The 25,477-nt window shown below is 35.8% G+C and overlaps 1 protein-coding gene across 9 annotated transcripts in view; it reads left to right on the forward strand.

The window, feature by feature from the left end:
* WDFY3 (WD repeat and FYVE domain containing 3) overlaps positions 1-25,477 on the forward strand; it is a 281,845-nt gene that overhangs the window by 155,583 nt on the left and 100,785 nt on the right. For 8 of the 9 annotated variants that reach the window (XM_073237349.1, XM_073237354.1, XM_073237353.1 and 5 more), the window contains 13 exons: positions 50-133; positions 4,571-4,748; positions 5,534-5,748; positions 6,936-7,048; positions 9,070-9,301; positions 10,515-10,615; positions 10,759-10,977; positions 14,152-14,333; positions 16,020-16,251; positions 17,582-17,742; positions 19,990-20,101; positions 21,799-21,989; positions 23,102-23,254. In XM_073237349.1, coding sequence (XP_073093450.1) covers positions 50-133; positions 4,571-4,748; positions 5,534-5,748; positions 6,936-7,048; positions 9,070-9,301; positions 10,515-10,615; positions 10,759-10,977; positions 14,152-14,333; positions 16,020-16,251; positions 17,582-17,742; positions 19,990-20,101; positions 21,799-21,989; positions 23,102-23,254 — 2,173 coding nt within the window. The remainder of the gene's footprint in view (positions 1-49; positions 134-4,570; positions 4,749-5,533; positions 5,749-6,935; positions 7,049-9,069; positions 9,302-10,514; positions 10,616-10,758; positions 10,978-14,151; positions 14,334-16,019; positions 16,252-17,581; positions 17,743-19,989; positions 20,102-21,798; positions 21,990-23,101; positions 23,255-25,477) is intronic. The other variant, XM_073237356.1, reaches the window with a different exon arrangement.

Raw genomic sequence — 25,477 nt, forward strand, 5'->3', positions numbered from 1 at the left:
GTTCTCTTCTAACCTCTCTAAACCACCCTGTCTGTTTTGTTGTCTGTAGTCGTGCAGAACAGATCCCTCCTTGCCTGACAAGTGAGTCTTCTCTCCCCTCTCCTTGGGGTACACCAGCTTTGTCCAGGAAAAGGTACTGATCTTATAACAGATGTGAATCTTTTTTTGTGTGGGTTTTTTTCTTCTGTGCTTAATTATATGTTAATATAGTTATTGTGCTTTGTAACTTCCTTTTTTTTTGGCTAGTTGATCTTTTAATTTTTTTAGGTTTTCAAATTGTCAACTTCTCCTGAGTACATTTATGAGAGTAAACTGTGTTGATGCTATGAAGACACAAAGGACATGTAGAGTTCTATCATTCAGCTGTATTATAGACTAAGGTACACATTTTGCTTTGAGAGCAGGCATATCTTTTATTAAAGTTTCTTTAGAAATGAGGATTTAGTGCTCCTTTAGGTGGAGTACTTTTCTACTTTTCCTTTTTCCTTTATATGTGGTTGGGATCATCATTCTTTGGTTTGTACTGTTACTCCAAAGTGAGCATCACAGCGCTGGCAAGGAAATGCATTTTCTCAACCAGGTTCAACCAGTTGAAATGTGATGCTGTTAAGAAGGCTTGTCATAGCCAACCTTTGAAAAAGTGAATAAAACACCCACGCCAGCTGTTGGCTTTCATCAGTTCTGTATAAATCTCTTTCTAAGCTGATCTAGTCTATGTCATATATAAAATTTATGAATATAAAGAACCAGCAGTTGATCGACTGGAGTACAATTAAGATCCATTTAAGATTCCATTTGCAACCTGTACTTAAGAGTGGTCATACTCTGTGCAGTTGGCACCAAATACTCTTCTTCCCCTTTTTTCCTCATAACCAAGGTCAAGTCCTTAAGTCTTGTATTAATATTCTTCGATTGTGGTTTCTTAAAAATGAGGTTCTTAGGTTCTGCTGTGTTGTTTAATTTTGTTGCTATTCAGATTTTGAATCTTGAATATAGTTGGAGTTACTATAAACTAAAACTAATTTGTTACAGATTCTGTATTTCAGTGTATTGCGATAGTAACATTAGGTACATGGAGTTGAATTTTCCTTTTTCTTTTAAATTTACACCAGGGCTTACAGCTCATTTTCTTCCAGTAAATCATGGCATAGTTCAGAATAGTCTTAAATTTAATGTTGTTCAATATTTTGTATTTAAAAACTACTATTTTTTTAAGAGCAATTCTTAATTCAAGAATTAAGTTCACCTAGTATATTTTCTGTTGCTAAAGAATGAAGTAGAAGGTATTCTTGCTGCTTGAAGATTCATGTGTATCCACTATCCCATAGAACTACTACCCCACAGAACTATTTTAGAAATAGTTTCAATTACTAATAGTTTTAATTTTTGGAAAATCACATTTACAATTCTATCGTAAATGGTAAGGCTTTACAATTGCTGTCTTTAAAAATATTTAACCCTTTCGAGTATTAGCCAAAAATCATACTTCAAATAGAAATTTGTAGATTAAAGGAATACATATTTTTGAAAAAAAAATCCATCAGACGTTACTATTTATTTAAATGGTAATTTGTCAAAGAGAAGACAGCATTTTTTCTGTGTTCTAAAGAATTATTTAAGGCCTTTTGTCAAATTTGCAACACAGCTGCATGTAACAATGCCATGTCTTTGACTTAAGGGGAAAGCTGTCACTGAATCAGCAGAGTTGAGTGACTCTTATCCTTGGGAATTCTAATCAGACTTACAAGTTGATGGTACCTCAAGGATGCTCCCAGTACTGTTCACACTAATAATAAGATCAATGTTGACATTTTCAGGCTGCCATTCTGGTCTGATTACATACATTTTGCTCAGTGATAAGAATCATAAGCTAATAAAGAATACAATGTTTTTCTCAAATATGAACTTTTGAAATTAGAATATCTATGAAACATCTCAAAAAATTATATAAGCTCATGGACATGTTGTGGCAAAATATATTTTTGTTGGCAAAAGGAGAAACCAATGTTGTATTAGTTATTATGGCTTGTGGTGTATTCAGATACTGGGGAAGTTCAGAGCTTGTGATACTTGTGAAATCCCAGAGATTCTTCTCTTAACTATTTTAAGAATTGGAGAAAAAAATTAGGAAACTTCATATTTGGAAAACTAAAATTAATAATTTTTCAGTATTGTTCAGGACTACTAGAACAGAATTAAAAGCCATACAATATTCAATCAGAGTTTGAGGAAGTGAAAACAAAGTAATAACCAAGACTCTCTAGAATGTCTGCAATGGAGAAAAGGGTGGAAAGTACTAGTTACCATTCAGACATGGTGTCCATTACTTAGTCTTGCCTGTACACACTTGATGATAATTAAGGCAAAGGAAATTCAGAATTTAAATATTTAAATATATATACCAACAGAGGTAGATAAGTCTTTATATTTCAAGTAGCAGTTGCTGTAGGTTTTAAAAGTAATTGTAACAAAATTCACTGAATTTTGAAATGTCACTTTTATACTGTCTTTGCAAACGGTTCGGTCTTGCTTGGGAATTTTCCATTTAATAAGCTTACCATGATTTTTAAATTGAAAAAGTAGTAATACATGTCTGTGTTGATACCTAAGTCACTTAGTAAGAATTGTTATATGATGCCTGTTAAGTAGACTTAATTTTAGTTAATAATCATGATTTAGATTCCTATAGTGTCTGCAATATTTTTCTAGTTTGAGGATGAATGTAATTCCTGTATCAGAATATTATTTTCTTAAGATCAAAACCTTTACTACTGTAATAGCTAGTATTAGTAAACAGTTTGGCTGCCAAAGACATAAAGTCCTTGTATATCCATAATTTAAGTTCAAATCTATATTAAATCAGCCAACTCAAATAGTTTGGAAGGCCTATAACTAAAATATATAACTATAATCTATTTTTTCCTCAAATTTGGGCTTTTCTTGTCTGTAATGAAAACAATTTTTACAAAATGTTTTAATGGTTACAGATTCCTATTATAGAGGAATTAACAAATCTTTTTTCTAGGTAGAATATTTAAAACAATATATTTTAAAGAATAATTTAAAAATATTTTAAAAAATAACTGAAATATTTAATTTAAAATATTTTAAAGATAAAGGGAGCAATGTAGAAAGAGGATACTATTGGTAATAAGCATTTAGAAATCTACCTTTGTTTAGAAATGAAATCTTTCTAAACAAAAACAGCAAAAAAATAAAAATAAGGAGTGAAAAAATGAGTGGGTGAAAAGATATGCTGACTTTAAATAAACTAGGAGAGTCCGTGTCCTTTTTTATAAAGGAAACAGTACTTTCCTAGAATCTCTTAAAAAGAGAATGATATGTTTTTTTTTAAACATGCAGTGCCAATTCTTTGCTACTAAATCAATGACTTAAAGCGTCTGTTTGCCAAGCTGCTCTTGTGCCAGAGAGCTGAAACTGTACTGCTCTTGGAGACAGAGCTCCACCTTAGACAAATCAAGCTGGAACTGATTCATCAGAACAAAGAGCTCCCATAGGCTGAAGCCCCAAGCATCTGTTTCCTCGTGCTGAGATACAAAATGTGCAAAACTCATAAATTGTAGAAGAAGAATATGAAATAGAAAGTGGGGGTCATTGATGAGAAGAAATGTATGTTCAGGACATGTCTAGGCTTTCTAACTCAAAGAAACTTACTGTGTAAAACATGCTTTCTAAGTTCTTAAAAATTGCGATGAATATTTTCAGTGGTAGGGAGGATAATGCAAAAGGAAATGAATGTAGCTCCAAGAAGCTAAAGGAAAACTCCTTGATGCTAATATATTCATTGTCAGGTAGCCAAGATTCTGAGCCAACCCTGACTCAGTTGACCCCATTATAAAGTAGGCCACTTTGATCTTGTTAGTCTTGATTATTTTACCTATGGTTTAAGGAAAGGTTAAAAAAAACAAACAGGTAGTTTCAAAATAAAAATCTCTTGAGGGATTTTACTTACACTCTCATCACCTGTTATCAGAATTATCACCTTTCCTATAGTTTTAACTATGCCTTCACCTACTCTTACATCTTCCAGTATGTACGGTGCCATTTTCCCCCAGCTTTATTGAGCTATAATTGACATACAGCACTCTGTAGGTTTAAGGTGTGTAGCACAATGACTTATGTATCTTGCAAAATGATTACCACAGTAAGTTTCACTAGCATCCATCATCTCATACAGATACAAGGGGAAGAAAAATGTTTTTATCCTCACAATGAGAACTTTTAGGATCTACTCGTTTAGCAACTTTCAGATATACTATAGTGCAGTGTTAGCAGTAGTCATTATGTGCCATTCTTCAATGAAACAATCCAAATAGGAAATGGTGAAGACATATAAAAACCCAGAAGAATTGATAGTTAAATTGTCTGTATGTGACATTAATAATTGGTAATACATTGCTTTTTTTATCTCCTACCTTAAAGTGTTTTGTAATGTAAATATGAATTACAAGGCTTTTTTGCTTATCGTGGATAAAGGTAACAGAAGATGAAGAAAATGTACAGAAAATGTGGTTAGAATTAAACACCAAATTACCCTTCTTTTTTATAGGCATGCATATCATTCTGTTTCAACTCCTCCCACTTACCCTCCTAAAAATGCTACTGACCTGAAACTGCCTGTGGCAACTTCCTCTTTCCCGAGTTCAGATGCCGTCGTCATCCACCCTGGAGCCATGCTCGCTATGTTGGACCTCCTGGCCTCTGTTGGGTCAGTGACACAGCCAGAAGTAAGCATGGACGTTAGCTCTTCCCCGTCTATAAGGAGTGGACTGGCCTGTGTGTGGCTGCGTGATCAGGGGAGCGGGCCCAGGAAGATGGGAAGGGTGATGTGTCGGTACTTAAGTAGGTAAAGGAAAGAAAGCAGATTTTTCTGTTTGAGTCCTAACTTTCTTCATGAATGGTAGATATGTATGTTTTAGAATACAGTTCATTTGTTACAAATGCAACCAAGACATCTGGTGCTAAAATCTGTTTCTCTGGAAATCCAGCTCAGCAGTGGGAATTGTTAATAAATAGTACAAAAAGAAAAATGACTGAAGATATCACTTGGAGGCTATTTTTCTGTTTTGACTGAATAGCAATTGAGTTCGGGTGAATTGGAGTTTGGGTGACTTATTTTGTTCAAGTGTTGTCTGGGCTTTAAAGCCTAAAATGTCACAAATGTCAACAGCAGGCCTTCCTTTAAACTGGTTACTGACCCACCATGAATAAGTCTCCACCCATTATTTCTACAAAAATAGTAATACCATTAGTTACATAGTCATGTAATACAAAAGACTTGAAAGAGAATGGAGTCCAGCTGGTTACGCTTGTAGTAAAATAAGAAGAGGGAGAGCTTAGCGAGCCCTGTTCTGGAGTTGTTGCATCACCCTCAGCCAGCTGCCTTATCCATCTGAATGTAGCACGAAGCATGGAGAGACCTATTTATCAAAAGGTGTGCTACATGGGGAGAGAATTATCACCTATCTTACTAAGAATGCCCTGGTAGCATATATTTCTTTGTTAATTCTAGCATGCTTTGGACCTTCAACTTGCTGTGGCAAACATTTTACAATCCCTGGTGCACACAGAAAGAAACCAGCAGGTCATGTGTGAAGCGGGGCTTCATGCCCGGCTGCTGCAGCGGTGTAGTGCTGCGCTGGCCGATGAGGACCACTCTCTGCACCCACCCCTCCAGCGGATGTTTGAGCGATTAGCCTCTCAGGCTCTGGAGCCCATGGTACTCAGGTCAGTACATTCTCCTTTTCACATACAAATAAGCCACAATTAGTAATGGCAGTTCCCAGAGTCTTAATTTCAAGAGTTCTTACTTTCATAGATGTATATTCAGGTATCTATGGGCAAAAAACAAAACACACCAAAATAATAGGCAAAATGCTTAAAAAACAGATAAATCTCGTTGTTAGTAAACAAAAGATGTTTCTGTCCATTGATCATTTCTTCCACTTGAATCTAGTGAACTCTTCACTTACCTTTAAAAATAAAGTGAAATTTTTATGATTTGCATCTACTTTATATTTAAGAACTCTTCATATATAAGGATTCTTTTAAGAAATAATTCTTTAAATTTTTTATTTTTAAATAGCTATTCAGAGAAAGTTGTAAAGATAGGTCAGATAGGTTCTGTGAGCCTTTCCTAAGTCTCCTCCAGTGGTCACATCTTAAGTAACTATAGTAATAACATCAAAACGAAGAAACTGATATTGGTACAATACCTGCTATAGTCCCTGTTCTGTTACTTATCCACTTATCCTAGATATATGTTAACCACCGCACAATCGGGGTGTCGCAAAGACCTCCCTAGTGCTTCATCCACTCCTCTAATCACCACCATCCTAGCCCCTCAAAACTTCTAATTTGTTTTTCATCTCCATAATTTGGTCACTTTGAGAATGTTATATGAATGAAATTATACATAATGACCTTTTGAGATAGGCTTTTTTTAACTTACAATGCCTTTGAGATGCGTCCAAATTGTTATGTGTCAATAGTTTGTTTTTTTGTTGAGTATTATTCCTTAGTATGGGTATACCTTGTATAGTGTCACTATCCAAGAAATACATACTTAAATAAAACCTTTCTTAATGCAAGTGAAGTAGCACACTCAGTTTTAGGAATGAAACAACATTTTGAAAAATATCCAAACATTTGATAATGTAAGTCATCTTGTCCCTCCTTACAAAAAATATAGTCATTTGCCTTGTCACTTTCAGAATATAAACAGCTCTCTTTATAATTTTTCTCTGCTGTTAAAGTACTCCTTTTTTATAAAAATGTTTGGAACTTTCTTAAAAATGGTTGGACTTTATTTGTGATTTATGTTTTTTAACTGTCTCTAAACTAATGGTGGGTTAAGAAAAACCCACACAGTAATGTTTCTCACTCAAGGAATAACTGCCTTTTCTCTTCTTTAGGGAATTTTTGCGTTTGGCAAGTCCATTAAATTGTGGTGCCTGGGACAAAAAATTGTTAAAACAATATAGGGTCCACAAACCAAGTTCACTGAGTTATGAGCCAGAGATGAGAAGTAAGTTGACCTTTGAAGTTCCTGTTTTTGGTTTATTTTATAAATGAAAATCATCTGGGGGATGAATATTATTTTAAGAAGTTTGATTATTAGAGTAAGAGAAGGCTTTGTTGTTGTGTGTTGTTACTTAAATGGAGAAACACAAAATGTGGTTGGTTGACTGAAGAAGGGGACAAATGGGGCCAGGGAATAAATCATTGATGTAATTAAGCAATCTGGAAGAGATGAGAATTAGGTGCACAATTGCTGCTAATTAGGCAGTTTCTGCTAAGGGAGACACAGAATTAAAAATACTGAGAAAAGTAGTTGAGCTACATCTAAGAGTATAGTATGGATACGGAAAGAAGTGAAGCCAAGCAGCTAGTGATAGGCTGGGATAAAAGAGATTTATCACTGGACTGGAAAATAATGACTAGGCCAAAAAGGAAATGGAGTGAGAGGAAAGGAATGAGAGAACTGGAGGGTTTGGGAGAAGCTGGTCGGGTGGATAAGTGAATACAATCAAAATTGGAGCAGTGAAAAGAGCAAAGAAAAAGTCCATGCCCCAGACTATAGCTCTGGAGTGAAGTAGCAGCAGAGCTCGTTGGAGGAAAGGCAATCAGTGAACTTAGAAGTGAGGTGTTTTTGGTGTGCATGTGGGCTTTGACATCCCAGCACATTGGCAAGAATTGGTGCAGAGTCCGTAGGGAGGGAGGCTTCTCAGTAGAAAGCTCAGGTGCATGGGAATCACTTGCACTGGATTTCCAGCCATTGTTAATCCTGTTCTTTGGTTCATTTTTTTACTTTACAATTCATTCTGTATCATTGCTAGCCATAGAGATGAGGCATTTGTTTTGACGGATTGATGTGACCATTACTAATGCAGCAGGAAAGAATAAACTTAGAAAAGTAGACTGGCTGCTCTGAAAGGATGCAGTGATCATTGAGTTCAACCCCTGGTTTTTTTCAGGTGAGAATCAGGGATTAGACAACCTCCAACCATTATTTCAATCTTAATTTTTCTTCCTGCAGATTATTATCAGTGACTAGTGAATACTGTATTTTGGAAACTTTTAAGATCTCTTTAGCCCCAACACAGTTATATTGGAAAACAGAAGTATTGCAGGTTTTCATGTCGATTAATGTATGTCATGTCAAATAATGTAGATTTGTATTTTTGTTGTTTTTTTTTTGTACTTTACATAGTTAGAATTGAATTGTGATTTCCTTTGCAAATAGTAGAAATAAAAGGAGTTCCTTTCTCTAAAAGAATATTGAAATATTTCTTATGGTGGCCTGAATGCTTAGCACATTTAAGAGGGCAATAGTTACATTTATGTAGTTTATCTTGAGAGGGAATATTTTCTCCATTTGTAATTATTCCTGAAAAATAGAAGTTTATTAAAAATTTTTCTTTTAATTCTTGAAATGATTACTGTTTATATGCATATAGGTATTTTTAAATTTAAGCACTTTTGTTATTACATTTAATTTTAATAGTTTTAATGGAAGACCTAAAAATGGGGTAAGATGGGAGAGACAAGTTTCTGCTATTTATGATATTTTTTATGAGAAAGATGACCTGTTTCTTTCTATTATAATGCTTGTAGGATATTTTACTTCCTTCTCAAAGAGAAATAATAAATAATTTTGTGATAGAAAAGTCTGGTTTTATAAACATTTAATACTTCAAACATTCAGTGAATCAAAAATACGTTCATTATACATGTAATTTATAATAAAAGTACACTGTAGCAATCCCTTAGATAATGGTTACTGGTAATTTTTATTATTTCTACTCTGTATTTCCCATACTTTTGCCATGTGTTTATTACTTTAGTAATAACTAAAAAAGGAAACACATGCTATTTAAGTTTAAAAATTACTGTAAAGTACATTAAAACTGGATAATAGCTTTGGTGTTTAAAATTATTGTATTTTCAAACTGAAGAGTGGTATTTCAAAATAAGTCAGCTTTGTAATGTCATTATTTTAGCAATCAACATGAGATTTTTCCCAAGAGATTTTCTTTGACTTAACAGGTAGTATGATCACATCTGTGGAAGGTCTGGGTTCTGATAATGTTTTCAGCTTGCATGAAGATAACCATTACCGGATAAGCAAGAGCCTGGTAAAATCTGCAGAAGGAAGTACTGTACCTTTGACCAGGGTAAAGTGTCTGGTCTCCATGACAACCCCACATGACATCAGACTTCATGGGTCATCAGTTACTCCAGCTTTTGTTGAGTTTGACACATCCCTTGAAGGGTTTGGGTAAGGAATTTTCAAGGTAGCAAAGCCTTATTATTTTATGCCTCATGCTTGCCTTTGACAAATAGATCTTTGGTTTTAAATCTACTGATTAAAGTATACTATAATGCTATATATTTTCAAACGATGAGTTCTTTGAGCCTGTTATTTTAAGATTTTTAGATTAAATTATTTTTAATTATTTATTGTACTAAATAAATTGATGTAGTAAAGGAGTCAGCAGTCTGAGACTCATGGCCCAGATCTGTTTTTGGAAATTTTGTTTTATGTTCTGTAAATAAAGTTTTACTGTAATAGAGCCACACTCATTTGTATGTCTTGTCTCTGGCAGCTTTCATAGTAGAGTGGCAGAGTTGAGTTGTGGAGACTATCTGGTTTGCAATATGTGAAATACTTATGGTCTGGCACTTTCCAGAAAATGCTTGCCAACCCCTGATTCAGTATAGTAAATTTATAGATAATATGCAAGTGGAAGTTAGATTAAAAACTCTTTAACTGGGTTTTATCATCTTCTTTCCCTTTAAGTACCTAGCTTAGTATCTTATAGATTGTAAATATCCAGTGACTATCAATTTCAAGTGGCAGAAAAGGCTCTAGTAGCAGAAGCAATGAAGAATATATATAGTGTTTTAGAGTCCTTCAGCCTTGAAATAGACACAGATGCTAATAGAACAGATCTCTGTCTATACTGGTTGTTTATGGGATTCTTATACATTGACCTAAAACTACAAATTGTATTTTAAGAACATTTTCGTGGGTTCTTACCAAACAGTGGATTAAAACATATTTGGGAATAGGCAAAATTAATCAGACAGTGGTAACAGGAGAGTGACTCCCTGGAAAAGGAACACAAGGGAATTTTTCTGTGGTTATGAAATTATTCCAATGTCTTAAACAAGAGTTATATACATTGATGCATTTTTACTATATGTAAATTATACTTATTAAATTATAATTTAATAAGGTATATAAATATACTTTGTAAATTGTAATTTAAATGAAAAATGATGCTATCAGAAATTTTTAATGTTTATCTTTTGCTACTCCCTCATAATTAAAAGAAGGGAGGGATTTTGTTAGGCAACCAGTATTCCATGATCTCCTATCTCTAGTTACCCTTGAAAAATGGCAGTTCATTTCACTGTAGTGAGGGCATAATGATAAGAGTTGGAAACAGTTGGTCTCTAATATGTATGTCTCATCTTTTCTTTAATAGCTGCCTCTTCTTGCCCAGTTTGGCCCCTCATAACGCCCCTACAAACAATGCCGTAACAACAGGTCTCACTGATTGTGCTGTGATCAGTGGCATTGGTTCCGGTAATTATTACTTTCTTTGCTTATGAGGTTGTTTTTTTAGGAGATTATATATATTTCTTAGAGTTCATTGCTTTTTTAGCTGCTTTTTAAAATGTGAATAAAAATTGGCACAAACTCTTCCATTGTTATTTTTCTATTCTTAGGTGAAAGGTTTTTCCCTCCTCCATCTGGCTTAAGCTATTCTAGCTGGTTTTGTATTGAACATTTTAGTTCTCCCCCAAATAACCACCCTGTCAGACTTCTTACTGTTGTGCGCCGAGCAAATTCCTCTGAGCAGCATTACGTGTGCCTTGCGATAGTTCTGTCAGCAAAAGACCGATCTCTGATTGTTTCCACCAAAGAGGAACTACTCCAAAACTATGGTCAGTATCTTCTTTTGCTTCTTGTGATTTATTAAAAGTATTAAACTTCATTTGAATATTCATGTTTAAGATACAGCTAGTAATTGTTTTCCATTTTAAATTACAGGGTAGAACAGGTTATGTGAAATCTTAAATATTGTTTCCCAGTGAATTTTAAGGCACTTGCAAAAGAGACTTAGATAGAAAACACTGGAGAGAGCTCCTAAAATAAGGATTCATCTCTACTTGCCAAAAAATAACAGCTTTTGCTAGGAGAGCAGATTGCTTGTTTGATATATTTTAGTAAGGATTTTCATTGGCTGTGAATTCTTCTTAACTAATAAATATTCATTGAGCACCTGCCTACCATATGTGCCACTCTGTGCTAGACACAATAACATTTTAATTACTTTATCCATCACTTACCTTCAAGACTTAATACATACTCTTTAACAATTCTAATTCTCTCTAACATGTCATAATGTTACATTGCTATACGATAGAACTTTAAACTCAAAACATTGAAGATCTTCCTTAATGGTGTAAATTACATAAAATATAAATTTCAACTTACTGAATTTTATCTGCTCTGAATATAAGCATTTATATATAAATATACATCTTTTCTTTATCATCTTCTAATTTTGTCTTAACTAAGTACCATATATTGCTTCACATGTGGTTGGTATTCACATAATAATTAAATATGAATACTAGCTCCCCAATTAGATTTTAGGGCTTCTCGGTGTTCCTCATCATGTAGCACAAAATTAGGCATCAATACAGTAATTGCTCTAAAATTCTTGTTAGGATACTTTATTTGCCTCTTTTGTGTTATTTGGTCCCATTGATATTTTCCTCCTAATTAAAACTGTCTCTAGTCTTGCAATTAAGGATGTCTACTCTCTTGTTCTTTCACTATTTCTCTGACTTCTTTTTTGCAGTTTCCTTCAACAGCTTTCTCTTCCATCTTTCCCCTAAAATCAGCACCCTGCAAAGATAGTAGTCTTCAATCTTTGCACTTAACCTGCTCTTCATGAGAAAAAAAAAACATGTTTCTGTTAGCTTTATATCTTTTTGTCTCAGGGATTCTGAAATTAAAATTTTTGTGTGTTCCAGGCTTTGTCCTCATATTTCCAACTGCATATTAGACATCTTCGTATGAATAATCTACTGTAAACATCTCTGTAATGTTTCTTATTTACAAAACCTGCATCTCCTGTTGTCCTGTCTTGTACTGCTATTTAGCCCAGCTAGAAACCCTAAGTCAACCTTGAAAATACCATTCCTTCCACTAAGTCTTAATGTATTCTGCCCCCTTAATATTCTTTGGATCTTCCCTTTCTCCCTACACCTCTGGTCATAGGCCCTGTTTAATATTCTTTATCATTTATCTGGACTTCATGGATTTTAATTCTTTGTTTTGTCTACCATGCTGGAACTGTAAGCTCCTACACCCAGTGTTATTTGTAATCTAGGTAGCCATGTCCCCTAAAACAGTTCCTAGCACATATTAGGCTCACAAATATTAAAAAATATAAATGAATGAGTGAGAAGAAAAATAAAGGGAAAAATATATAGATGGTTTAAAAGGGAAGAAGTGAGAAAAGTAAATAATAATGGAAAATTTGGAAAGAGTATAGAATTTATTGGGAAAGTTAAGGAATGGATCTAGGGGTATTTCAATGAACTATGAGAATATTTTCAAATTATCATTTTGACTGAATATAATTTGCAAGAGTATCATAGCCCATATATCACCAGAAGTTACAGTAACATACATGAGTACTGTAAATCATGTTAATACTGTAAGATTCCATCCTTTGAACAGCTGTAGCTGGTTAAGATGCCTAGCTAATTAAGAGTCCTCAGAAACCAGTTGGCTCACCACAATATCCTGACACATACCACTGAATGGTAGACATGAATTAATTGTAAGCCTGAGTCAGAGTAAGAGACTCAGAGAATTTTTACAACTAGTATCTTCTACAATCCTCGAGAAGTTTCAGTATATTCATCAGGGAAAGGAGGCGGGAGTGGGGGGGTTCCTAGTTTCACCCATGCCTTTTATCTTATTTTTAATATTCCTTGATTCATTACACCAGACCTTGCAAAGCTGTTTGACACTACTTTGTGCCTAGTTGTTACTCAGTTGTTTCTACATTAGGTCATCTGTAGATAAGATTCTGCCTTTGTAGTAGTCTTAACTCATCAATAGTGTATATTCTTAATTGTCATTTTAAAATATAATTTTGGCATTTCAGTATATGCAGATAATTTTCAGATTCCCAAAATTGAAATTAATAGTATATTTGTAGTTCTACATATAATTTAAACTTTTAACGTGTGGTATATTCACTTATAAGAGTTTGTACTGTAAAATGGTAGATTTGCTTTAAGTGACATGGTTACAGATTAGCTTGTTTTTTTTTATTTTTTGGGTGGAGGGCTAGGAATGAGTTTTAACATGCAGATTTTCACTGCTATCCCACCCCTTCTTGAATACTTAGAAAAGGTAATTTTTAATTAGCCTAACATTAAGATTAAATTAATATAAACCCATTATTTCCTAGCATGATCTGTCAGCCTACTGGGTAGCAGAGAGAAGCCAGATTGTAGTCAGGAAGTGATTGCAGAATGTTAGAAAACATTCTGGTGAAGCAGGAAACTTAGATCAACAAGTACCTCTCCATTCCATAAATCACCTCTTTACCTCCAGCTATTGTCAAGCAGAGGGTCAGGGCAGTAAAACCACAGACTAAGAACAGTTCATTAGCCACTTGTATCATTGAGCAGAGCATAGAGCAAGAATAAAGTTAATTTTTTTTGCTTCTTTTTCTAACCAATGCTATAATCAAATGCATGTTCTAGAATTTGAACAGACCTTTATAAACAGACCATGACAGGTAATAATAATCAATTCGTCTCTTTTTGTTGTCTATTTTAACTTTATTAATCTGTTTTATTTTAGTTCTTATTTTATTAGCCATTATAACTTCATTTTGATTATAACTGTATCTGGAGCAAAAGAAAGCAAAATATCTTCCAGTTTGTACTTATCACCCCAGTTAGTTATTGAAAAACAGGGTGTTTTCATTTATATTATCATGTTATTCTAACATAAAGTCAAGGTCTAGATATGAATGGTTGTTAGAATGAGGATGATGTTGAGTTTTTTTGCCCTCTTTATTTTAGTTGATGATTTTAGTGAAGAATCCTCTTTTTATGAAATTCTCCCATGCTGTGCTCGCTTTCGATGTGGAGAACTTATAGTTGAGGGCCAGTGGCATCATCTGGTTCTGGTGATGAGCAAAGGCATGCTGAAAAACAGTACTGCGGCCCTCTATATTGATGGACAGCTTGTCAGCACTGTGAAGGTAAACACACTTGTGCTCGTAGATCTCAGCTGCTTTACAGGGTAGTTTAGGGCTGGGTGTGTTTATGTCTGTGTGTGTGTGTTTGCAGGGATTTTTAAAAGTTACTCTCGTTGTTTTAAATTAACCTTTCATACCCATTAGACCAATCCATTAGAGTCGTGTGGCTAACTAACTCCTGTTACCTCACTGGAGAATCAGCACTCTGCCACATAGTTGCACCAGTTGAGGAATGCCTAAATAAATGATGAACATGCTATTTTGTCACTTCATTGTTATTACTGTATGCAGTCCAGTAGATTCTGGACTTTGGATCTGCATTGTTTTTATTGTCTTTGTTTTCTGATGATCCTGATCAGCCCCTGATAAGTAGTGGTCCCTTACTGTGTGTTGATGGAATGAGTGCCTACATTAACCTAGGTAGCTATTACATAGTAGTCAGAAGAGAGACAAGGAAGTTGAAGTAACCAGTAAAGAATTGGGAGTTCCTTTTTGAATCAGGGTGAATGCTGCTAGTTACTTTCTACTGAACTCAGAATCTTCAAATTCTTTAACCTCTAAAATGTGGTACGCATTTTTACAGTGATAGTGCTCAGAAGCAGCAAAGGCAAAGTTTGTCTTTTTGTGTGAATTAAAGTGGAAAAAGCAGTGAAGTCAGCATCTTCCTTGAGTGCATAATGCTGTTATTGTGACATTATGTTTCAATGTGATAAACCCAGTTGCAGTCTGTGCAGACAGTAATTTATTTTTCTTATGTATACATGATTGCATTTGAAATAGGTTTGTAGATTCCCCAGTAGGTTGCCCCTTTGCTGTTTTTAGTATTATTGAAAATATAAATGTCCTCGGCTTCTAGATTCGAGACATGGGAGATTTTTTCTTGATATATTTACATTGTCATCATCACTGTGCCTAAGAAATCACAGTCCTGTGAACTTTTGGTCTTCACACTCATACTATTAACATCATCAGGATCTGTTCTTTAATACATGGAATAATAGATGTGATTTGGAGCCAGGATGTGTAATGACCAGACAATCGATGGAAGTGTCCTCCATTCCACCAAGTGATGAAAGTTCCCTTTACCACAAGAACTACTTGATTTCCTTCTCTCTTATACTCTTTATATTTTTAAGCACCTTGTCAGTAAACAGTAGTGTAATTTCAAATCTGGGAATGTATTTTACATTGAGATTGAAATATGTGTACTTATTATAATGTATAATAGACTATTCATTTTTCTAATTTTTTATAGCACTTTACCAATTATAAAACACTTTTCATGAATAATTTTATTTAACAGACTCACACTGAAGGTAACATATCTAATTTCAGACTACTTAAATCCCATAATTGGAAAGCTGTCTTTTTAAATCAACCCCCCAAAAAATTTCATCAAAACGTGATTAATTTGATTTGTAAACCAACCAGACAATAACAGTATCCTTATGTTTGAATGTGGACCTTTCTAGAATTAGGGAGGATATCTGTACTAGAGAGTTGGATAACAAATTTCTGACTTCCAGAATCCTGGTCTGCCCTTACGTTTTTCAGCCCAATTGCTTTTGCACATTCGTAAAGTTGTATGACCTTGTTGGGATAATGAAAATACAACCAGTGGTTATTTCCCTGGGGAAAATGTTTTTCCTTTTGTCATATTTCACACATTTTCTTTCATTTTCTTTACAGCTTCATTATGTTCACAGTACTCCTGGGGGGTCCGGTTCTGCAAATCCCCCAGTGGTTAGCACAGTCTATGCGTACATTGGTACTCCACCTGCCCAACGCCAAATTGCTTCATTGGTTTGGCGCCTGGGACCCACACATTTTCTGGAAGAAGTTTTACCTCCTTCAAATGTTACTACCATTTATGAACTAGGACCAAATTATGTTGGGAGCTTTCAGGCTGTATGTATGCCATGTGAGTAACTTATTCTTTGTTCTTAAAATTTTATAAATCTCAACTGCAGCGTAGATGCATGAGTAAGTGCATATGTGTATATAAGGTTACACATTGTTTATCTTAATAAAAGGGCTTTCTCCTCACCTTTTCTTTAGCATATTATTTATCCGTTGCTCCTATTCAAAATGCTCTCTTCTGCTGATCATACTGTACTTTCTTGACTTTTGTCTTCATGCTTGATCACTAATTTTCCAATTTCTCTTACTGGATCCAAGATGTAGGTGTATACTTTCTGTAAGTCTAACCTCAACCTTCTCTTTCTATAATTTTTTTGTATTACATGAAGCAGTTTCAAGTGTGTATGTACTCTGGTCAAAGGAAGGGAGGACAGATCCACAAAACACACACACAATCTTAAGGATAGACCAGTTAACATCAGTTTTCCTCATTCCCTTACTCCTACAGTCCACTGCTTGTTATCCTCCCTCCCAAAAGGAACTAAGAAACAAAGGAACTGATGTTAAGCTACGATTCCTTTCTAGCATTCCTTCCCGTGATGTCTCCATTCCCTAGTTCTCATTCTGTCCAAGTTCTCAGAAGAGTTACTGTGACTGTATTGTCAGTGGTAAAATCCTATGGCTCAGTAATTCGCCTCTCACTCAAGTTCATGGTTTTGATAGTGTCTAATAAAAGCTACCACTTACAGAGCACTGTGGTATGTTCCAAGTAACTTAATGTGCATGAAGGCCTTAGCTGTTCTGAGCCATTCACATGTATTTATTCATCTCCTTGAAGCACTGGACCTTAGGTACTATTGTTATCATCCCCATTTTGTAGATGAGGAAACTGAGGCACAGAGATTCATAGGTCACACATCTTCAGGTGGTAAAGCAGATTGAAATGTAAGCCATCTAGCTCCAAAACATGTGTTCTTAACTACCCTGCCTTGTTGTTTGGAGGAACATAGAGAGGCATATGTGAGGGTCTCACCAGCGAGGACACAGAGTGCCGCCGGTCTCATTCCACTCACTGTCATTCTTTTTCCTTTGAACTTGAGGGAAGTGTGTGATTTGTTTGATAACAGTTAAAACTCTTTCCTTTTATGCTACATGGTAAGCATATTTTAAGAGTAAAACTTGGAATTTAAAGTTCTATGACTAGATGACTTCTATTTCTAAATAAATGAAGAGCTGAAAATGAAATAAGATAGCTTTTAAATTCAGCTCCCTTGTTCCTCTTTAGTAGATTTTGAAGTCTACTGATTTAAAATGTTACTAAGAATAAAACATTTGTGTTAGGAAAAGGAGAAATACTGATGATTTTTAGAAGGATTATTCATTTTTTGAAGGTAAGGATGCAAAATCCGAAGGTGTCGTCCCATCTCCTGTGTCATTAGTACCAGAGGAAAAGGTGTCATTTGGCCTCTATACACTCTCTGTGTCTTCCCTGACAGTGGCAAGAATTCGGAAAGTTTACAACAAATTGGACAGCAAAGCCATTGCTAAGCAGGTAAGCAGAATGATTTCCTGGTAAGTTGTGGCTGATTCTCACTAGAAAGATGCTTCAGTTTCGTCGTGGGTACCACCCAAGTCTGAGTAGTAGCTGATAGCATTGCCTCTCATGTATTGTCTATATTTAGTTTCTTTGGCTTTGCATTTAAGCCAAAATATATTTAAATATTTAGCTTAACTTAGAAAAACTTCCTTCTTAGTGCATGGCTTATATTCTTATATTTTCATTGGCAATTAAGAAATTAAACATCAGAAACTAAAAACAATTGCTGTTTTTAAGACTATAACTTAACTTTTTTTATGGATCACCTACTATGTGTCAGGTGCCATTTTGTACAGGACATAACAGTGGATAAAGAAAATTCCTGCCTTTACAGTTCTTACATTCTAGTAGAAGAAATAGAAAATAATAACTAAGAACCTAAATTATACACATTTTGGAAGGTAAAGAGTGCTATGCAGAAAAATCAAATGGAGGGGGAAAGAGACAGGCTTGTAGGTTTAAGTAGGAAGGTGAGGGAAGATTTCACTAAGAAGTGAAATTTGAGCATGCTTGAAAGAGATGAGGCAGCAGGTCATGAGACTGTGGAGAACGGCATATACCTATGGAGAATGGGATGTACCTGTAAGGGGAGGGGGTTGTATTCCAGAAATACAAGCCCTGAGGAAAGTGCATGCCTGTGAGAGACGCAGATGTGGATAAAGCAAAATGACAGGAGGCCTGGGTGGAGAGAGGAACTCACATAGTTAATGGGGACTACATTGTTCAGACTTATAAGAAGTTGTAAAAGCATTGGCTTTAACTGAGTGAGATGAGAAGCACTATAGGGTTCCAGACATAGGAATGGAATGTGGCTTATTTTTTAACCAGGATCACTATGACTTCTGAGAATAGATTGAAGGGACGCAAAAGGTAGAAGCAGGGAAACCAGTTTTGAGGCCAGTGCAATAATTCATAGGAGAGATGATGGTGGTTAGAGTGGGGTACTCCAGATAGCAGTGGCCGTGCTAGGAAGTGATCAGATTTGAGGTATAGTTGCAGATCATGCTAACAGTTTTTGGTGATTGGATGTAAAATGTGAGAAAGAAAGTAGTCAAGGATAACTCTAAGGTTTTTTGCTCTAACAACTGGGAAAATGGAGTTACTTTTTCTGATCTGAAGAAAACTACAGGAAGAGTAGTTTGGGGAGGGAATATTGAGAAATATGTTTCGGAGAAGTTTGAGAAGCATATTAGAGATCTTTGCCATTGGAAAAAGGAATCTGGATCCAGGGAAGAGGTTTGAATGTTACGGATATTCAGAGGTAGTGTTTCAAGCCATGAGACTAGATGCATTCACCAAAGTGCAGATGTAGCTAGCGAAGAGGTTTACAGACTGAGACCTGGGATGTCCCAGGGTCATGGAGTTGGGGAGATGAAGAACCAGCACGGAAGACTGAGAAGTAGCAGCCAGCAAGAAAGGAGAAAAGCTAGGAGAACTCTGGAGTTGCTGAAATCCGTGATTCACTGGGGCAAATGTACTAGAACAGTCAAGAAAGATTAGGACTGAGAACTGAGGACTTTGGGTTCAGCAAGGTGGAAGTCATCAAGGGGCTTGAAGAGTTGTTTTGGCTGATTAGAGGCAAAGCCTGAGGGATGGAAATCAAGAGACTGGAAGAAAGGATTTGGGAATAGTAAGTGTTGATGACTCTTGAGCAGAGGTTTGTCTGTAAATACACCCACCATCTTCCAAGGAACATAAACTATACATAAATGTAGTTCTACAGGTAACAAAAGAAAGTCTTGTGCTAGTATTTGCTTTGAAAGCACATTGAATGTGTGCACAAAATTTAACATTCCTTTTATGTACTCATGTTTTGTCTGTAAACTCTTGGATACATCTGTGTGATGTTTACTTGGATATAGACCTAAGCAAATACATGTTCACTGATGAGAGACACTGTGAGGCAGTGAGTCATGAGAACCTTATAACTGACAGAATTTCATTCAGAAAAACCCCTGAAGCTGTTTCCCAAGTCCCCCTCACCATCTTTATCTCCGTAGATTATATTTAACTTATTTCTATTAGTTTCCACACCTTTGGAAGTATTTATACATTAAAAAACATGAATGCTCATGTCTTTTAATGTTCTGGTAAAGGGAGAGAGAGAAGACATGTCACTAATCAAATCTTGTTCTTTCTTTACCAGTCAAAATGTTCAGACTGTTCTTCTATAGTTACATGTTTTCCTTTCCTGTTCTTCAGTTAGGCATTTCCTCCCATGAGAATGCCACTCCTGTGAAGGTGATCCACAATTCAGCAGGACACCTGAGTGGACCTGCCCGGACAGTTGGGGCTACCTTGATTGGGTACTTGGGTGAGTCGCATTGTCTCTGTTGTTCCAAACTTCTTTACTTGCCTGCAGTTCTGCAATCACTTTCCTCACAGCAGGGGTGGTATTTACGTTGTTACTTTATAGTGCTGACCTGTAACGTTCTCTCAATATTTAGAGATTAATGTAACAATCTCAAACTCCAGTCAACTTTAAAAATTACAACCTTTTATAAAATCCCATTAACTTTTTCCCTCTTTTAACTGATGAGCACTGACTACATACTTGTGTATAATTTCACACTCCCTTAAGGGACAGACATACAGACTTAGAAATACTGATGATTGTTTTGTGATCATGTGCAGCAGTGGTGGGTCTCATGAGTGCCTCTGTTACTTGGAGATGAGCTAGCAAGAAGGGCTCCTGAGTATAAGCACTGGGGCTCCACAGTAGTAAGTTAGAGCTGGTGGGTGATCTGCAGATCCTTCTGCCTGAGTTCTGCTTAAAAAGACTTGATTTTTTTGGCCAAGTAGAATCTGAGACATAAATCGGGTCATTCAAAATTCATGAGCAGTGATTATATATTTTAATGAGCAAGTCAGTACTGTAATATTGGTTCCTGTTTAGAGTAACAAAAGTGTTGTGCCTGTCAGAATCCTACATGTTTATCAATCCTTGGCAATCTTTATTGTCTCAGTGATGTACACATAACTTTATCTTCTTTTTTGACCACGTTGCATTGATAGAAGTGTCCTTTGTGCTCAAGTACATGGCAGATTTTCTTTATTCAGTTCAAATATTTGCTGAGCATTTCTCTGTGTCCTTCCCAGTAGCCCTGGGAGAGTAGGAAGATCTGTGGATGAGGCATTCAGAGATTAGGTTCTAGCCCCTGTTCTGTCATTGTGTGGCTTTATGTCAGCATTTGGAGTGCTGTGGACTTCAGTTTGCTTATCTATAAGCTAGTAATACTGGCCCTCACTACCTTAGAAGGTAGTTTTCAAAATCCAGTGCCATAATATATGAAAGTATAATAAATGCTGCAAAGCACATAGAAAGTAATCCATATTAGTTTTATTTTTAAAAAGCTCAAATCTTGCTGAGTAGACAGACATTCAAACAATGCCTTTTTTAAAAAATAAGGTTAAGAAATAAATGTGAATTTTTTTTTTTTTTTATTGACACATTAGTTCCAGTACTGTGTTTCCACATAATTATGCTTTTCTGGGGTTACTGATGACCTATTTACTCAGATCACATAATTAGGAGGAGCTTTGAGTGATGGTCGGTAGTGTGCTCTGCTTGGCTTCTGCATGGGGAATCCTTCATCCTCACCGGGATGACTTCTCCGCCCCACTCCCCAGTTCATGGGGTTAAAATGCTTTTGCTTTCCCCCATTTCATTCCCAACGTTACCTAGGAAAGCATTCTCACTCACTTGGGAAATGCCTCCCCACAGCTTCTGTGAGTTGGCCAAAGCCACGCAGTGGTAGCCTTTGTGCTTGTTCTCAGACCAGCTCTTGCCTACTCGCTCCTTATTCCCAGCTCTTCTCTGACAGTGTGTGCATTAGCATTTAGGGCCTTCTTCCAAATTCTGCCTTGAGTTTTTTTGTAGAATTTTCTTTTTAGGATAGTAGTTCGTTTTTTGTTAAGTGTAACTTACAATTAAATACGTAACAATGATTTTTTCAGTTCTTATTTACATGGGGAATTCATTTTAAATATCTTTCACTGTCTTTTAATCAGGAGTAAGAATATTTGTCCCCAAGCCTGTTGCCACTACTTTGCAGTACATTGGTGGTGCTGCAGCCATCCTGGGCCTGGTGGCCATGGCCTCCGATGTGGAAGGGCTGTATGCAGCGGTCAAGGCCCTGGTTTGTGTGGTCAGGAGTAACCCATTAGCCAGCAAAGAAATGGAAAGAATCAAGGGCTACCAGGTTTGTAAGCATAAAGCTTTGTTTTCACTTAATTTTGCATTAAAAAAAAACCTCCCAATTTTCATTATTATTCATACCTTTTCACACTCTGGAAGAATTGTGTTGTCCAAGAAAACTTAGAAAGTCAGTAGCTTTTAATAAAACTCACATACTTCAGATGAGATGATTAGTTGTTTTTTTTATTTTGATTCATCCTTTTTCTCCTATCTCATCAAATCTCACTTAATAAACCTTTGAATTAGGGTTCATTATTTCCATGTAGCTTTGATGTATTTGAATATATTTTTAGAACAACTCTTTGTTAGTTGCAGTTACTTTTCTTTATGGAAGTAGGAGTGAAAATGAAATATGGTCCATGTGTCCATGTATCCTGCTGTAGATACTGCCACCAAATCGGTAGTAACTCTCCATGGTTTCCTTGTCTCTTCCCTCTATACCCGGTCATCTTGTACCCTGCTAGGGGATCTGAGAGCCACTATATAATGTGTGTGGCATTGCTATTCCTGAAAACTCGGGGGATAAAAAATATGCAGTGTTCATGTATCTACAATCTCTAGTAGGTTTAGGCAGAAAGTTATTTACTAGAAGAGAAACAACCATTAAACAGTTTACTGTTTTTAGTACATTTAACCACACTACTTTGGTAGACGTTTTGTTTTGCAAAACTTAAAAAATTTTTATTGCAGCATTGTTTATCATGAAAAAATAGAAATGACTTAAATGTTCCAACAGAGTGTAAGTAATAGTAGTTTAACCATCCCATAGAATATCATTCAATCTTTTAAAATTGTAATTATGAAGACTGTTGCAAAAGAAAAAATCCATTTGATAAAATGTTAGGTAGAGAAAAACAGTAGATAATTGTATACACATAATGGCCACAATTTAAGTACTTACATGTAAATTCAAAGGGCTTATGTAAAAGTGGATATTTTAGTAATAAAGTGATGGGGTTACCCTGCTTTCCTCTAATGCTATATTGCCATAATAAAAATATAGAAATCAGTTTAGGAATCTCAGGAATTGCTCTCCATAGGGTTCTTCAGTATGTATATCTCTATCTGCAGATAGAGAATGATTGACAACAGGCATTTGGTTTTGCTCTCCTTTAGTTGCTGGCAATGCTGCTTAAGAAGAAACGCTCCCTTCTTAACAGCCACATTCTCCATCTGACTTTTTCCTTGGTGGGAACTGTTGATAGTGGACATGAAACCTCCATTATTCCAAATTCAACTGCGTTCCAGGATCTACTTTGTGATTTTGAAGTATGTATATAAACACTGGTAATGTATGATCAGTTCATCTATTTCTTACTCTGTATATTGATGGAGTTAACTCTTAAATAATTTTATTTCTAAGTTCTGCCATTTTATTATGCTTGTGTTAGTGTCATTAGTAAAATACAAGAAGTAGGGTAATGAATGGGTTCCTTCTCCCCAGGGATATAGGATTTTACGAAGAGCATAGAAGTGACGTGGTACAGTGCATAGACCAGACGACAGTTCACTGGCTGCTGCCTCTGGCACTACCTGAGGCAAACATAGTTGTCAAATCTGATAGAAATTTTTTCTCAATAAATAGGGGCTAGACTGGAAATTTTGGTTAATAGGAGCTACACAGTAAAATACCATTCATTTCACCAAAATAAGATTTCCTTACTCTGGCCTTACTACCATAAGAGCTTCCACTCTGTCTTCTCAAGGCACCACTTAATCCCATGTGTCCATGTATCCTCTCCCCATTTAAACTCCTTGTTCACAGCACTTTGCATATCTGTCACTATATACTTCAACCCACAGCCCCCCACTAAACACACACACACACACACACACACACCCCCCACCCTCTGCCTGTGAGACTCAGGCTCTGTCTGTGCCAGAGAGCCAGAGATCAGGTCTGTCTCCTCCCCTTTGTGTCTGTGCTGTCCCGAATGAGGCGGGCACCTACCATCTGCCAGCTCCTATGTCAAGGCCCTAATTCTTCTTCCTCATAACTACTGAAAGTTGACTTACCAGTTATTTTAAATCCCTAACAAACAGACTGTGCCCTTCTGGGTTTACTGACACTATTCTGAGAGCTTATTAGCAGCTTGGCCCATGCTCACGTCTTAGCACCTGTGGCTCTCAAGGCACAGGTCAGCCTGTCTCCATCATCTTGCATCTCGGAGTTCTTGTGCTAGCTTTTAGGCACCACTGTCTGGTTCTTACTTTTCTCACTCTGTCCCCATAATTTTCTATCTATGAAATTTCCATTATTTTATATAAAAGTAACTAACTGTGCTTCTTAATCTTTTCCTTTATTTGTTGTTTTCTTTCCCTCTGTAGATTCTCACCCAGCCTCACAGACTCGTCTCTGCAGAGCGGATTCTCAAATCTAAATCTCTAGCTTTATCTAGTTAGAAATTTATGTAGTTAGAAATATCTAGTTAGAAATTCCAAACCTATTTCTAACTTCTTACTCAACATTTCCATTTTTATGTCCCAGCAACACCTAAACTGAACTTAACATCCTTCTCAAATTAGTTCTTCCCTCTAAGTTCTTTTTCTATTAATAAGACCGCCATTCCCCCAGTCACCCAGGTTTGAAATTGAAAAATCAGCTTCCCTCTTCCTGTTAATGAACAGTATGATATTAGGCTTTATAAATCATACTTCCCTATTTCATTTAGTCCACCTTCTTTGTTTCTCCTGCTACATCCCAATCCAAGCCCTTATGTCAAGTCTCCTCTTACCTGCTAGGACAACTATCACTTCTTTCCCCCTTTCTCACTCCTGTATCTTTTGACCTCATTTTTAAGGTCTCATCATGTCACTTATTCAAAAAGAAAATTAAGAACTTGTGAAAGCACAGAGATAAAGATACATGGAAAAAATGAGGAGAGATTATCATAGCAATTATTCCTTTATGATATAAACCAAGCCTGGCTTTGTTTTTATCTGGTAATCAATATATTTAAATCAAGGATTATCCTTAGTTTCAAATTTCTGCTTAAAGTCTAACATACAAATATCAGAAATCTAGTTTCTTGACAAATTGCGGCTTCATTTTAATTACCTTACTCACTTTATGGCTTCATCTAGCATTCCTAGTTATTCCAAACCACAGTAGCCTGTAAGTACTTAATTCACCCTGTTTTTTTTTGTTTATTATTTTTTTTGAGAGGGCATCTCTCATAGTTACTGATCAAATGGTTGTTAACAACAATAAAATTCAGTATAGGGGGGGTCAATGCTCAATGTACAATCAGTAATCCATCTCAAGCCTAATTCTCGTCAGTCTCCAATCTTCTGAAGCATAACAAACAAGTTCACAAGTTCTTACATGGTGAACGAATTCTTACATAGTGAATAAATTCTTATATGGTGAACAGTACAAGGGCAGTCATCACAGAAACTTTCGGTTTTGATCACGCATTATGAACTATAAACAATCAGGTCAAATATGAATATTCGTTTGATTTTTATACTTGATTTATATGTTGATCCCAC

Source organism: Manis javanica, chromosome 5 (assembly GCF_040802235.1).
Source record: "Manis javanica isolate MJ-LG chromosome 5, MJ_LKY, whole genome shotgun sequence".
NCBI lineage: Eukaryota > Metazoa > Chordata > Mammalia > Pholidota > Manidae > Manis > Manis javanica.